Source organism: Chelonia mydas, chromosome 2 (assembly GCF_015237465.2).
Source record: "Chelonia mydas isolate rCheMyd1 chromosome 2, rCheMyd1.pri.v2, whole genome shotgun sequence".
NCBI lineage: Eukaryota > Metazoa > Chordata > Testudines > Cheloniidae > Chelonia > Chelonia mydas.
Genome location: NC_057850.1, coordinates 239,563,170 through 239,576,812, shown reverse-complemented (window position 1 = coordinate 239,576,812; position 13,643 = coordinate 239,563,170). Strand labels below are relative to the sequence as shown.

At 37.5% G+C, this 13,643-nt stretch overlaps 1 protein-coding gene across 4 annotated transcripts in view; it reads right to left on the bottom strand.

Annotated features, from left to right (window-relative positions):
* LARP4B (La ribonucleoprotein 4B) overlaps positions 1-13,643 on the bottom strand; it is a 109,896-nt gene that overhangs the window by 27,490 nt on the left and 68,763 nt on the right. For all 4 annotated transcript variants that reach the window (XM_037891024.2, XM_043541501.1, XM_037891025.2 and 1 more), the window contains 9 exons: positions 13,531-13,612; positions 12,431-12,567; positions 11,920-12,023; positions 10,048-10,158; positions 9,430-9,483; positions 9,138-9,347; positions 5,036-5,142; positions 4,119-4,376; positions 1,675-1,720 (listed from right to left, as the gene is read on the bottom strand). In XM_037891024.2, coding sequence (XP_037746952.1) covers positions 1,675-1,720; positions 4,119-4,376; positions 5,036-5,142; positions 9,138-9,347; positions 9,430-9,483; positions 10,048-10,158; positions 11,920-12,023; positions 12,431-12,567; positions 13,531-13,612 — 1,109 coding nt within the window. The remainder of the gene's footprint in view (positions 1-1,674; positions 1,721-4,118; positions 4,377-5,035; positions 5,143-9,137; positions 9,348-9,429; positions 9,484-10,047; positions 10,159-11,919; positions 12,024-12,430; positions 12,568-13,530; positions 13,613-13,643) is intronic.

Genomic DNA, 13,643 nt, shown 5'->3' with positions numbered 1-13,643 from the left:
CAAGACCACCTCAAATCTGGGCCTAGAAACAGCTTACAAGGTTTCAGTGGTATCATCCAGACATCAGGGAACTCAGCTGAACAGTTTCCGAGCAGAAGGTGGCCCAGGTCCTATTGGGGGGTTGGTGTCACAAACGCCAGCTTAGCTGGTAAAGCTGATGCTGGACATCTGACGGCAGAATTGGTCAACTGGGCCTGAAGTCACTGCCATGAGCAGGAGTGAATGAGGTGGCTCTCCTGCTCCTGAGGTCGTCCAGACAGTATCTGATGTGTACCATTTCTTCTTTGTTCTTCTAACTAAACAAATCTGTACCAACCTGTCAATCTAAAATGTAAGTAGCAACGGAAAGGACAGAAGAAAAAGAAAGGGAAGCACCAAGGACACCATCTGCAATCCAAGACCGTTGCACATTTGACTGCTAAAAACCAACTGAAGGGCAGCTGGGCCCATTCTCCCTTTTATACCATCTGAATCTCTAGAAGGGGCTCTAACAGAAACAGACCCTGCTGTCTAGAAGATTCCACAGCTCAATGCCACCAATCCCACAAGTGGGACTATGCAGAGGCCACCTCCTTCAGTGAAGATCTGCAGTAATAATGTAATGAAGGAAAAAATGACTTCATGACGTTTCACCATCAGCTACCAAGAAACTGTGTTGCAACAGTGGTCAAATGGGGTATGACAATGAAGTTTAAAACAAGTGAATTGAGGGAAAGGCTGTGGGTATAAAGTTAAATCAAATCTCAGGTCCCACAACAGAGGGACAGATACTGACAGCTACAGATACTGACTAAAGTTTTTTTTTTTGGTGTAAGCCCAAGCTTTTCAAATTTCAAGTCTGATGTTTTATTTATGCCTAAAATTTAAGTTGTATTAAGTTACAGATTAACAGCATTTTTTGGTAACTTGCAATACTGTTAGTGCACGCTACATTCAAGACCTATTTCTTGAGTTTTATGTAGATGGCAACTGTGCTCATACACCACCCATCATAAAATGAACTCACTTTATTTCTGAAACCAGGTGTTGTGAGGTGTTCCCTCTGAAATCCATCTCATTTCACCCCTTGTTAACTTTAGAAGCACCTTAGTGGCTTCTTCTCTACAAAGATGTTTTTAGAGCTGAAACATCATACTACAATCAGCGTTCTGCCTCATTTTAATAGGTGTTCCAGTCATACCATTGATACTGCAAATGAATTAATCACTGTAAGATATCTAATTCTTTAACTCTTAATTCTACTATGGAGCATTAGTGATTTTCAAGTTCCAAATGAGGCATGTCTGAACCTCGAGGAATCCTTGTACTTACCTTGTCAACTCTTACTGGAAGTTTAAATAAATACACAGGCATTCAGCTGAAGTATCACAAGTAGTAAGAATGGGGGTAACGTATCATTAAAAAAAACTAGCATTTCAAATTTTCTCTCCAACCTTCTGCATTAATAATCAGATCCCCCCCCGGATATTTATTGTTCATTATGTGGTGTACTCTAATGTAGATTTAGATCTATTTTCCTTAACAAAACAGGCAGTTATCTTTAGTTTACTATTAGAATGCACGTTTTCTTGTGTAACATCTTATTTAAGCCTGGTCAGTTACTCTTCATGGTAATCAAGTTCTTGTTTGTTATCCATATTTCACTTATAGATTAAATTATGATCCAACACTCACTGTAAACTTGTCCTCCCTTTTCTTTCGATAGCCATACGAATTTTTCCTAGAAGACAGAACATACAATTAATATCAGAACTTTGCCTAGATGGGATATAAAAATAATCTATTTCTGAGTTACCTTATTACAGTCACCCTCATCCTAGAGGCTTATTATACAAGTCATTATTTTAGAGACCGTGACTAGTAAGGATTAAAGAGGAAACATGATTGAAGAAAAGCTCATACAAGAAAAAAGCCACGAAGTTTACACAAGGCAAAACTACTTTTTTTAAAATGAAAATTCCCCTGTTCAAAATACAACTATCTAAAACTATCAGGAAGTCTCAGGGACACCCAAAACCATTAAGTAAACAAGGGCTGAATAATTTTTACCCTATATTTAGGAAGTGATTTAGTACTGGCTGAAACTTGAAAACATAGCTTATTTGCAGAAAAAACCCAGTTACCTGCCTTTCGTAACTGTTGTTCAAGCGGTGTTGCTCATGTCCATTCCAAGACCCAGCAGCCCACCCCTCTGGTGGCACAAAGCGGGCAAGAAGGAACTGAAGTGGCAGCGGGTTGGCAGAGCCCTATATACAGCACCACGGAGGTGTCCGAGTCGACCCGATGGGTACTGCTAGGGGGGAAACCTTCCGGCTACTGTGCACAAGGCGCACACATCCCTAATTGGAATTGACATGAGCTAGCACTTGAAGACGACCACGTATTTTATCTTTAGCTTTTCATTACGCCTTTCCAAAAAGACAAAGGTAACAGCATTTGTGATGCTTCGTTAATATAACGTCTATGTATTAAGAAAAAAATAGAAACTCACTAGGAAATATCCTAGAGTTTTATCCAGTGCCAAAAGCTTCAGAACGTAAATTCTAATAACACTTAAGTCTTCCATCTACATGATTATATATGTTAACATATCGTTCACAACTTAAACCTGTTTTAGAAAAAGAAAACCATGTCCCGATATAGTTCTTTTGCATACAACACTGAAGGATTTAACACCGGGAGTTCTTACTTTTACATTTAAAGTACTCATTTTTATTTAGTGAAAAGGCAAGGTAAAATTTGACTTCTGACTTCAGCTTTCTGAAAAAACTGACATTTCATAATTAAGGCAATGATTTATTCATGGGTACTTTTACTAAAAGTCATGGACCAGTCACAGGCAATAAACAAAAATTCACAGCCCATGACTTTTACTAAAAATACCTGTGATTAAACCTGGTGTGTGCGCGCGCGCACACACACACACACACACACACACACAGAGGAGAGAAAGAGGTACCAGGGGCAGCCTGGGGCCAGCAGACTGCAGCTGCTCCAGCCAGCCAGCCAGGGACCACGGCTGGAGCAGCAGCTGGTGTGGTTGTCCCCGGGGGGCCACCTGAGTGGTTGTCCCCAGAGCCAACTGCTTGGGTGGCCCTGGAGTCAGCCACAATGGTCCCTGCACAAGTCATGGAGATCGCAGAAAGTCACAGATTCCATGACTTCCGCAACCTCTGTGAGGGACACTGAGCCTTATTCATAATTCAAATGGTTATTGATAAGGAAGAGTGATAACTTCCTTTTCCCCCAGAATTACTTTAACATACAATCCTAAAAGTGTGACTAAAAAATGGCAGTGTGGTTTTATGTTTGTATCTCAATGGCTTCCATATCAAATCGGCTCAATTTGCAAATTAAAAATTGCCTCTCTAACTCCCAGCCCTGCCAACTTCACCTGGGAACTAAAGTGTAAACTGGATTTCTTCCTTACAGCACAATAGATCCCAAAATCCAAAATGTGCCCTTGGTTACTCTTATGCAACTCCATTTTCTTTGCATCACATAGGTATAAGTGAAACCACGATTTGGCCCTGCCACTGAAAGTTAGTTAACTATATTATGTGTTAGCTGGGATACAATCCTGCTCACACACTCCTAGGTGAATTATCTACAGTATTAGACTGAGTGCAAAGTGTTAACTGTTTCACTCAATCTAGCGGTTATGACAGAACACACAGTAATCAGGACCAACTGAAAGTGCCATTTTTAAATAGTCACTTAAGAAAAGCAATTCACTTAAACTGGGCCCTCATTTAAACATTTCCCAGGGATTCTAAAAGCCATATAACTCTTTATACAGTTTTAGAAAACGGATTATTTTAGCACAAGTCAAAAATGAACATGAAAGTTCTCTCTAAGAAGAGGTTAGAACTTCAACATTTTACAGCCACAACAGGTTACCTCCCTTGTTTAACATTAATGTATTGTTTAATCAACTGAACATGTTCAGAGAAAACGTTTCAATCAGAGCCTTAATTATATTGAAAAGACATGGCCATAGTTAAATGTTTTAATGTTACTCCTGTTTCTGGAAGTGTTTACTACTGTGTATACAAATAAATACTCAGAAGCAGACCACACCATAGGTATTTATATGAACAACTGTTAAAAACACTCACCTTCCTCTTCCTAAGCCAGGGGAAGAGTCAATATTAGTCTGTTCCATTCGTCCAGTTCCTATATCCCTCTTCGTATAACTTGTAGTAGTAGTATTTTGCATCCGTGTCCTGTTTTGCCCCAGTTGCCTTGTCTGTGGACTCCTGACACCATTAATCAAACGATCAGCAGAAAAGTTGAATATTGTAGGACTGTCTAGAAGCCCAGGTCCCCTTTCTACATTGGGTATGGTGTGCCGTAGATGTGATTTGCTAGGATTCCTACAAATCAGGAATACATTGTATTCAAAAATGGTTATGCGAACTGCTTGGCACTTTGTTGTATATTTATATAATTCTTATAAATTGATCATCCTCTTAAAAAGAGATGGATTATTATTTGGATACAAGTAAAGTATTTTTAGCAAAATTAAACCTTGGAACTTCTATTTTAACTTAGTGCTTGACTAAAACTATTCTAAACTTAAATTTATAATATGAATAAATCTGCTGATAATTATATTTCTAATAGTATAATTGCAGCCAAGGACTTCAGGAAAGACATTCCAAATACAGTATTCTCAGAGCTGAAGTGGCAACCAGTCCAGAAAAACAAATTTTAGTAATCTGCATTACAGAAAGATACATTTTCAGTGGGAACTTTGAACAGAAAGTTACAAAGCCAAACTCTGATCATGCACATAGCAGACCAGTTCAGAGCTACAAGGCAGCAGTGCAATCAATCACTTTTAATACTGCGGTGTTTTTATGTTGATATCAGTATCACCTGGCCATATTTAATCTTACAGCAAGTTTAATTTAGCGTGCAACTTGCAAGCTAAAAGTTTTTTTAGCTTTGAAGAATAAAGTAACTTGCACAACTCCTGGAATACAGATATTTTAAAAAATGATAATGTACATTTTTATTTGGTTGAACTTGCCTGCTTCTGGGAGGATACTGTCTGAGTGAAGTCAATGGAGAAGCAGGGGGCTTGAAGGTTGGTGATGTAAACCCATTGATAAATCCAGCATTGGGAAATGGCGTTACCTAGAGAATAAAAACATTGTGTGGACATACATTTGTAGATTACATGCTATATAACCAAACTGAATGTTTATCTTCAGAGTGGAAAATTGAATATTTATTTATATTAAAGGTCTTGAACCTCCACGGGTTTGTCAAAATAGCGACTATGGTATTCTTTAAAGTAAGATAAATTTGGAGGTTAATTCCCTTCATTTCTGAGATCTAGTCCTCTTCGCTTGTTCTGAATGTCTGAAGTTATTTTTGAAACGATATCCCATGTCATTCTACGCAGGACAGTATTTCAAAAAGGTTTTTATTTTTTCATTTTTAGTTTAAGATTATGTGACAAGAACATTTTTAGGCCAGTGCATGCATGACAAACTCATTCAAGAGGAAGTTTATAAACAGCCATTACACATGCTCTAAAGATAACTGGAGATAAAAATATTTTTTTTTACTGTTAATATTGATCTAATTTTCTCCCTTATGTAGTCTAAGATATGTTTCCTATATTATACAGCATCAGAACATGCATGGAGCTTTAAAAACTAGTAAAACAGTGTCCCTGTCCCAAAGAGTTTATGACATCAGCAGAGACAACATAGTGAGATGACAACATTCAGCTGGGGTAGGAAGAGCACTACAACAATAGGCTTACATGGCTATTTAAGTAACTAATTCATGCTTCACGAAGATTAGCAGTTTCCTCCTTACTGGTTTGGATTCAAAGATAACTCGAAGGTTAAAGTGTTAGCCTCATGGAATAAGTGCATTTTGAGAAAGATATTTAAGGCAAGGCTGGATGCATGGCAGACAGGGTCAGGAAGCAGGTTCCAGGAGTGAAGAGCCGCACAGAAGAATGAAATGTATGGAAGGAGGACATGAAGCCATTCAGCTTTGGAAGAGTAATGGTAGTAGGTAGCAGTGTAAAAGGTAGTAGAAAGCAAAAAACAGATATTATGGCATTTCTAGTACCTTGTTACTCCATCCCACTGCACAATACATTATAGATTCATGTTACACTTTAAGATAACTTCACTTTCCAATACTCATTTTCAAGTGTGCCAAATAGGAAGATACAATCACATCTCATGTTTTAGCTGTTTGAAGGTAAAAATAGGTGTGATTGCTATGTAGACGCACAAATCATTTTAAACAGCGTTGACGTCCAGATTTGAAAATTATGGACTGCGTAAAAAACAATCTCTGTTCAGAGTTCACAGTAACTATTGGAATGGCCAGTTATCTAGTTACTACAACTTGCACGAATCTTCACTGCATGTGAAAAAGACAGTAAAACAGGTAAGTTAAATTTATTCAGTATGCCAAGAAAACTGCTACTTAATCAGTTTATATTGACCTATTTAATAATACAAGCATTCAACAATAGTTATAACATATAAATAACTCAGTCACGATCTCTTAAAGTACATTTAGTCAAGTACAGTATTACCAACGTATACGAAACATGTTGACGGTCAAGGCTAGCAACCTTTCACTTACAGTTTCTCCATATGCTAGATCTCTTCCTCATCTTCTGAAGAGCTTGCTGACAAAGTCTTACCAAAATTGGTAAATGTCTGTTACAGGGACCTCTAAATTTTTCATGTTGTTCGGCACCACTCTACATGTGTATTACTGTTTGTCTTGCTCCCAATAGGAAAAAGAGGACGTAACAGAATGCTTATTGAAAGGGAGCTACCAAAGTCAAAGTGAAGCTCTTAAATTTTAGACTTACTTTTCACTATTCCTATCCACCTTCTACTAATGTTCCCCCTATCATTGAGCATACTAGCAATCATTTTAGTTAAAAAATTAAACCCAAGTTTACAGTTACTTCTTACAATGGCACAAGCACCAAGAAAATTGTCTTTCCTGCCTAACTAGTTCAAAGGAAAGTTTGCTGCTCAAAAAAACCAACAACCCACAACTGAATGTGGTAACAGTAAGACAACAGTCTCAGTTAATACTTGCATCAGCAAGATGAGCTGAGAATTAAACTTTCAAACATGTATGAAAAGAGTACTACATAAATGCTTAACAGTGTCAAGTCCATCTCAAAGAATTGGAGGTTACATTATGTCTACTGAAAACTATATATACAGGAAAACACCCACACTGTCTAGAAGTGTGAAGAGCATCACAAATCACTGACAATTGAAATTTAACAGTGCAGTTGTCACACCACAACTTACTGGTAGCATAAAACAACATGCCAGCAAACAGGCCACCATCAAGGGATTAAAAGTGACATTGTTCAATACTTTAGGCTTCAAATTTAGATAAAGATTTTACAAAGCCTATTAATACAAGTGAAGATTCAGTGAAAAAGGCTTGCTCTGAAGTTACAGCATTTGTAACCCAAATGCTGCAACATTGCACTAGTTGTGAAGAACCAAGAAAGTCAAAGTATTTTGTATTGTCCAAACTGAGTGAAATGCACAAGGTAAATAAATGTAATTCAGGTTATTCAAAATATTCTTTAAGCAAAAGTCTTTTAAATGATCAGTACCCTTTCCTCAGAAGAGCCCTTAGTTTGAAAACATTTCATTATGTCTTTTCCTTCCAATTCTAATGGAACCCTCAACATGCTTTTATTGACTTTGACATAACCAGTGATACTGTTGGACAACAAGAATGTGACCATGTTTGAAAATGGCACAATTACTGCTGTTACTGAGTCTTCATTTGTCCATCTCAAAAACCAAACAAGTTTTTAGGTGTTACTTAAATCAGGACATGGGTGTCCAGAGATGAACGTGCATTCCATCAAGTCTCCTCCCCATTCTACAGCGCCCTTTAAACACTAACTGCAAAGGGTTCTGGCTGCTTTCCCTGTGTGTCAATGTGTTCACCACAACTTTCTAATTATCAAGTTAGTTCAAAGAGACTTTAATCATTTGCCAAGATTTCTAAATAGTCTCTTTCTAATTTTGAGCACTGCTACCCTAGTTTATTTTAACCTCAATTAAAGACAGATGTGAGGGTGGGAGGATGGTTCCACTTGTGACAACCCTGGCCCGCACCAATCAATGACACTCCACAGCCACTGAGTGCACAAAAAGCTGCATGCATGAATACAACTGACCAAACAAGAAGCACAAGTGGAGCTGGCCCAAGTAATTCTGATGTGGCACCAAGTCACACCTTCTCCACGCATGTACAACATGCCTCAGGTGGCACATGACCAGGATTCATCACTGAATTTGGTCTGCTGGTTGGACCATTAGCTTCCCCAACTTGGGCTGGGTACTGACAGAGTGTGACATGAATGCTGATGCAACAGTACGTGGGGAGGAGGAAAGGCTGTAGAATACAGAGAGTGTGGGGTCTGTCAAGTAGCTCATGTGACTGCATTAGCAATGTAGACCTAAGGCTGCCACTAGCTCTGAATACAGAAAATGTAAGATTTCATTAAATCAGTACTTCCTTAGAGATTATCAATAATTCTTAAACCTAATAATAAAGATGTTAATTGTAAAACTGTCAGGATATGTCAAATAGGGCAATCCTGCACATTAACCTTGCAAGAGAAAAATCTTAAAATTTTAAACTAATATGCTAGATTATCCCCTCTCAACTAGTCCAGTTTGGTGCTTTCCGTACATAACATTGAATTGGATTTATAAATACACTCATACACATATGCTATGAAGATTACCTTTTTAAAAGTATTTAATACTATTACTCAGAGGGGGATGCTTAAGTGTTTAACCTTTAGAACAAAAACCTTATGATTTGAATTTAAAGCATGAGGAAAGTAACTTGTGAAGCCTCCCTTTCTTTAAAAAAAGAAAAAAAAAAAAAGAAACCAGATTCCTCTTTCAAAGAGGGTCTCATAACTCCAAAATATGGACTGCCAATGTTCACTTTCAAGAAAAGCCCACACCACATACAATCAGAAGAGTGGAACTTAGATTGTGACCTCCCACACGCAGTCCTTCAAACTGAACGCTAAACACTCTTTTTGAAACAGTTAAACATGCAGCAGCTGTTTCATACTCCTAAACACTTACCAATGTTGGATCAAGATAGCTGTGCGTAGTAGACCAGGTCTGTGGGGCAATTAAGCTGTACAGAGGAAACTGCTGTTGGGGACTGTATACTGGAGGTAAATAAAAGGATGCTGTATAACGCTGTTGTGTGTAGAGGTTCATATCCAGAGGTCTATATCCATTCTTTGGCAAAAATGTATTTATAGCTATTGCCTTTGCTTTTATCCTTGCCTGCAAGAGAGATTTAGATTACTTAAGTACACCAACCTATTATGTTAATAGTAAATAAAATCGTACAAACAGCTTTATTTACCTTAATTGGTTTTCCTTGGAAAGTTTTCACTTCTTCTCTAAGGTATCTGTAAGCCTTATAAAATGGACATTTTTTAAAAAAGTTGTCAAATATCCATTATGAATATTAATTTAACACAACAACTAGTATTAAAGGAGTTTTGGTAGACCAAGAACTATTGCCACATTTGAAGTATCACCAGTACTAAATGGAGGTAAGTAATTGTATAAACAGTCAATGCAAGTTAGAACATTTCATCAGTCACTGAAGTTAAATTTGATATAGAATTACACAGCTTTTTAAAAAGACCTTTAGAAAGTCTAAATCAGTACTTTATTTCTTAAGATAGTGTGATGCCTCAAGATATGCTACAGAATATCGCCATTTGTAGTAAATAAGATTCAAGTATTTCACAGGAAACCAGAACACATGCACACAGGATAAAGTTCTTACGGGTTATGTTTTGCTAAATCAGGCTTCTGATATGACTAACTGGAGGTTTAACAGTATTTCTTGGACTAGAAATAGTCACAGAAAGTTTATTTACGAGTGGATTTTTGCCCACCCTGATTGGCTGGTGCCTTGGAGCATTCGAAAGGCTGCATAACTACTGGGCAATACGAAAAAAAAAGTTGTTACCTGCTGGGCATCAGCTTCGGACTCAAAGGTAATGAACCAATTGTCATTATAGGCGAACTCACAGTTGATAAATTTAGGCAAATTATCGCCCCTGAAGAGTGCTTCAACCTCCTAAGGAAAGGGTGGGGGAGAATTGATGGGGAAAAAAAGAAAGGTTATTGTGAAGTGTAGAACTCTGAATGTGAACGACGGGTAAGAGACCAGAATAAAAATGCTTTTCAACTGAGAGAGATAATACCCGCAGTAATGCTGAATCTTAAAATTTACTTTTCATATACAGGGATATGAAATGTTGCATTACGAAGGCCATACTGGGATTGTTCTTCTCAGTACTGTTTAAAACAGGAGTACAAAGCATTTGAGAATAAATGCAGGATTTCGGTTGCCTCAAAATAGCGGACTTTGGCAGTACAGAAGCAAAAAAACTTTTCAATGTTAATTTACAATAGTTCTGCCTATAGTACAGAATATTCCATTCTGTTTTATTCATAGAACCAAAAGCCAAGTAATATCCAGAACCATGATGTGACTCTGAAGACCTGATAGCAGCTTTGAACATTCTGGTCAGACTTTCTACAATTTTCCGTTACATTAGAAAATGTACACAATTTACATCCACTTCTCTTCTGACAGGTCTTGGCCATTTTTAAAGCCAGTGATTCACACAACTATTTTGCAAGTGTTCAAGGCAGATCAGCTACACAGTTCCAGCACCAATACATCTTGTCATAATCAGCAAATGGGTGACAGGGGGAAAACATCCATGTAACAACTTCGTACACACATGAAATGCCTCTCTTCGCAAACTCCCTTGAAAGTTAAAATAGCTGGACTGTTGAAAGGAAGACTTGCCATATCTTCAATTTTAATTTTCCCTGTTTTTTGTTCTTTAAGAATGTTATGCTTCTGTTTATTTTAAAGTCCATTGTTACTTACTATTACTTTTTCCGCCAGTAACAGAATACATTTAATTCCTTTCAATATGAATTTTTCTTGTACGTTTTCATTCATATGCTTTCCCATCCTGTGTTAAGTGTCTCTGCCTCCTTCTTGCTCCCCAAAATGAAGTAGTTACAGATCCCTCTGCTGCTCCATCTTCTTTCTACTATCAAGTCCAAACTGCTTCAAAGATACGCACTGAATGCCTTCACATTCCACCCCCGATTTTTTCTTCATGTTCCATAATTAGTGGTCCACTAGACTACTAACACTCCTTCCAACAAAACAAGTGTATATTAAGCTGATTGTCTCAGCACTACAGGAAAGCTTCTGAAGCTTGCAGTAACTCACCGGGACAGGCTTCCAGCTTCAGCAGTGACTTTTTGCATTAGAAGTTTTTCCTTTTCACAATTTCATCCATTTACTAGTTATGCCCCAGAGCAAAGAGGCTGGAACATATTGTGAAGAAGGCCAGCAGGGAGTATTTTAAGGGAGGGAGATTCTAAGCTGAGGAAGCCATAGAGAAGTACTCTGCTAACCTATTGTTAAGGCATGGTCACCTGCCTAAATCCCTGAATAGGTCTGTAGTGCAAGAGACCTACAACCATGGTTCTATAGAGGAAGACCAGCAGTTAAACCTATTTATAAGAATTTCTGTATGGTCTCAATAGCAGTTTAAGTGCTTCAGACCTTTACAGAAGTTCATGTGAAACACTCATCTTACTGTAATATTCTTGAAATCATGCATTTCTAAAGAGAAACACCACAGATCATTCTAATGGACTTTATAAACCAAAGTCTAGCAATCTCATTAGAAATGTTAAAAAGTAGGTTACATCCCCTCTGTATATTCTTATTGTCAACGGGAGAATGCTAATTCCTGAGTCAAGAGGGTGAAGCATTATTTGTTTCATGGAACTACAAAATCCTTACCTCAATGGGTGTAGATTCAGGTACTTCACGTAAAATCACAATGCAACGATTCTGATTTGGCCTGACTTTCTCTCCCTTCTCATCCACTTGGACTAAAGGCAATGCTAAGAGGAAAGGGGGAAAAAAAACTGGTTTTAGAAAACAGTAAGTGAAGCAGTTTTACACCCTAAAAGACTTAAGGTCACTTAAGGTCTGCCTGCACGGTTTACATAAAACCTGTTTTTAAACAATTTTGATCCTGTTCATGTAAAGGGTCATAGTATAAAATGTGGTTACTTTCCAGCCATCTTAAACATGCTCATTGTCATAGTATAGACAGACTTTTAATCTAATTAAAACTATGAAATTCTAAGGCAGTGAAATATGAATGTGCTAGCACTAGATGAAAGGCTGAACATTCGCTAATGTTCGATAGTTTTAAGTGGCCTTATTTAAGTTGCAAATATTTAGTATGTTCTAAAGCATTTAGTATGTACAACAAAAATGCTGTCAAAATACATGATTTACTTACATCTCAGCACTTCCACAATCAAATCCATATCAGTACTGAGTTTCTTGACATGATCAAGGTTTGCTACTGTCATTATTGGCACATACTGATCACTGTCCATCTGTGATATAAGGTACATGTCACTGGCAAGATTCTCTCTGTTGGAAGGAAAAATAAGTGGTTAATCCTGGTTTCCCATTAAATTCATCATGTGCAAAAAAGGATTATTTGCAAAGAAAAAATTCCCACAGTGGAATGTTGTATCCATCTCCATAAAGTAGCAAGTACCAGATTCTCACAGCATCCTTTGTCTTGAGAAAATATTTTCACTCATTTTCCATCAGAACCACTCAACACCATTATTTTGCTGTTCCACTTCAAACTAATTGTTAGAATGACCACCAACCATTAGCCATTTCACTGCCACAAATTGTGCTGGCATACTTGGAAGAGGCAAGTAATCCATCTTCCAGAATATGCTAGGTCCTGAAAATTCCACTGTTTCAATGGACTGTCAATCGTAAGTGGATGTTAACTTTAAGTGGTAACACAGGAGTTCAAGGGTTAACATCTTGTATTAGTTTTATAACCATGTAGGATGAAAGGAATTATTTACTTCATCTCAAATACAGATGCACAGGCAGAATGCACAGGCATATCAAAGCCCTCCGGTATAGAAACAAACAACCTTATGAATTGTATTTGATTTATTTCATAGTAGTCTCACTATCCTCTTAATCTAAATTCACAAAAAAGGTAGTGAAGTAGTACAGAGATGTGACGAATAAAACTGGGTTATGAATTTCAGAACAGTAGATTCATTAATTTTAAGGCCAGAAGTGACCACTGTTGACCTCCTGCATAAAACCACAAGCCACAGCACCTGATCCAGTAATTTCTGCATTGAATCCATTGTTTCTGTTTAAGCTACAGAATATATCAGCAGCACTACATGCTGGAATTTTTCTATGGATCATTTCCTCTAATATTGCTATTCCTTTCCATTAAGTTTTTACTTTTGGAAGATAGAGATCCCATCACATCTTAGGAATAGAAGGTAATATATTAACAGGATCCTAACTATCCTATGATGTCCCATATTTATGTATTATTATACATACCTAGATAAGCAGAACTCCAGCGTTTTTTTAAGCACTTCTCGTAGGTCTTCCTGACCTTCTGGCTGCAATTGGTCATTTCCTCCTAAGTATGGAAGGTGTACGGTTGTATGATT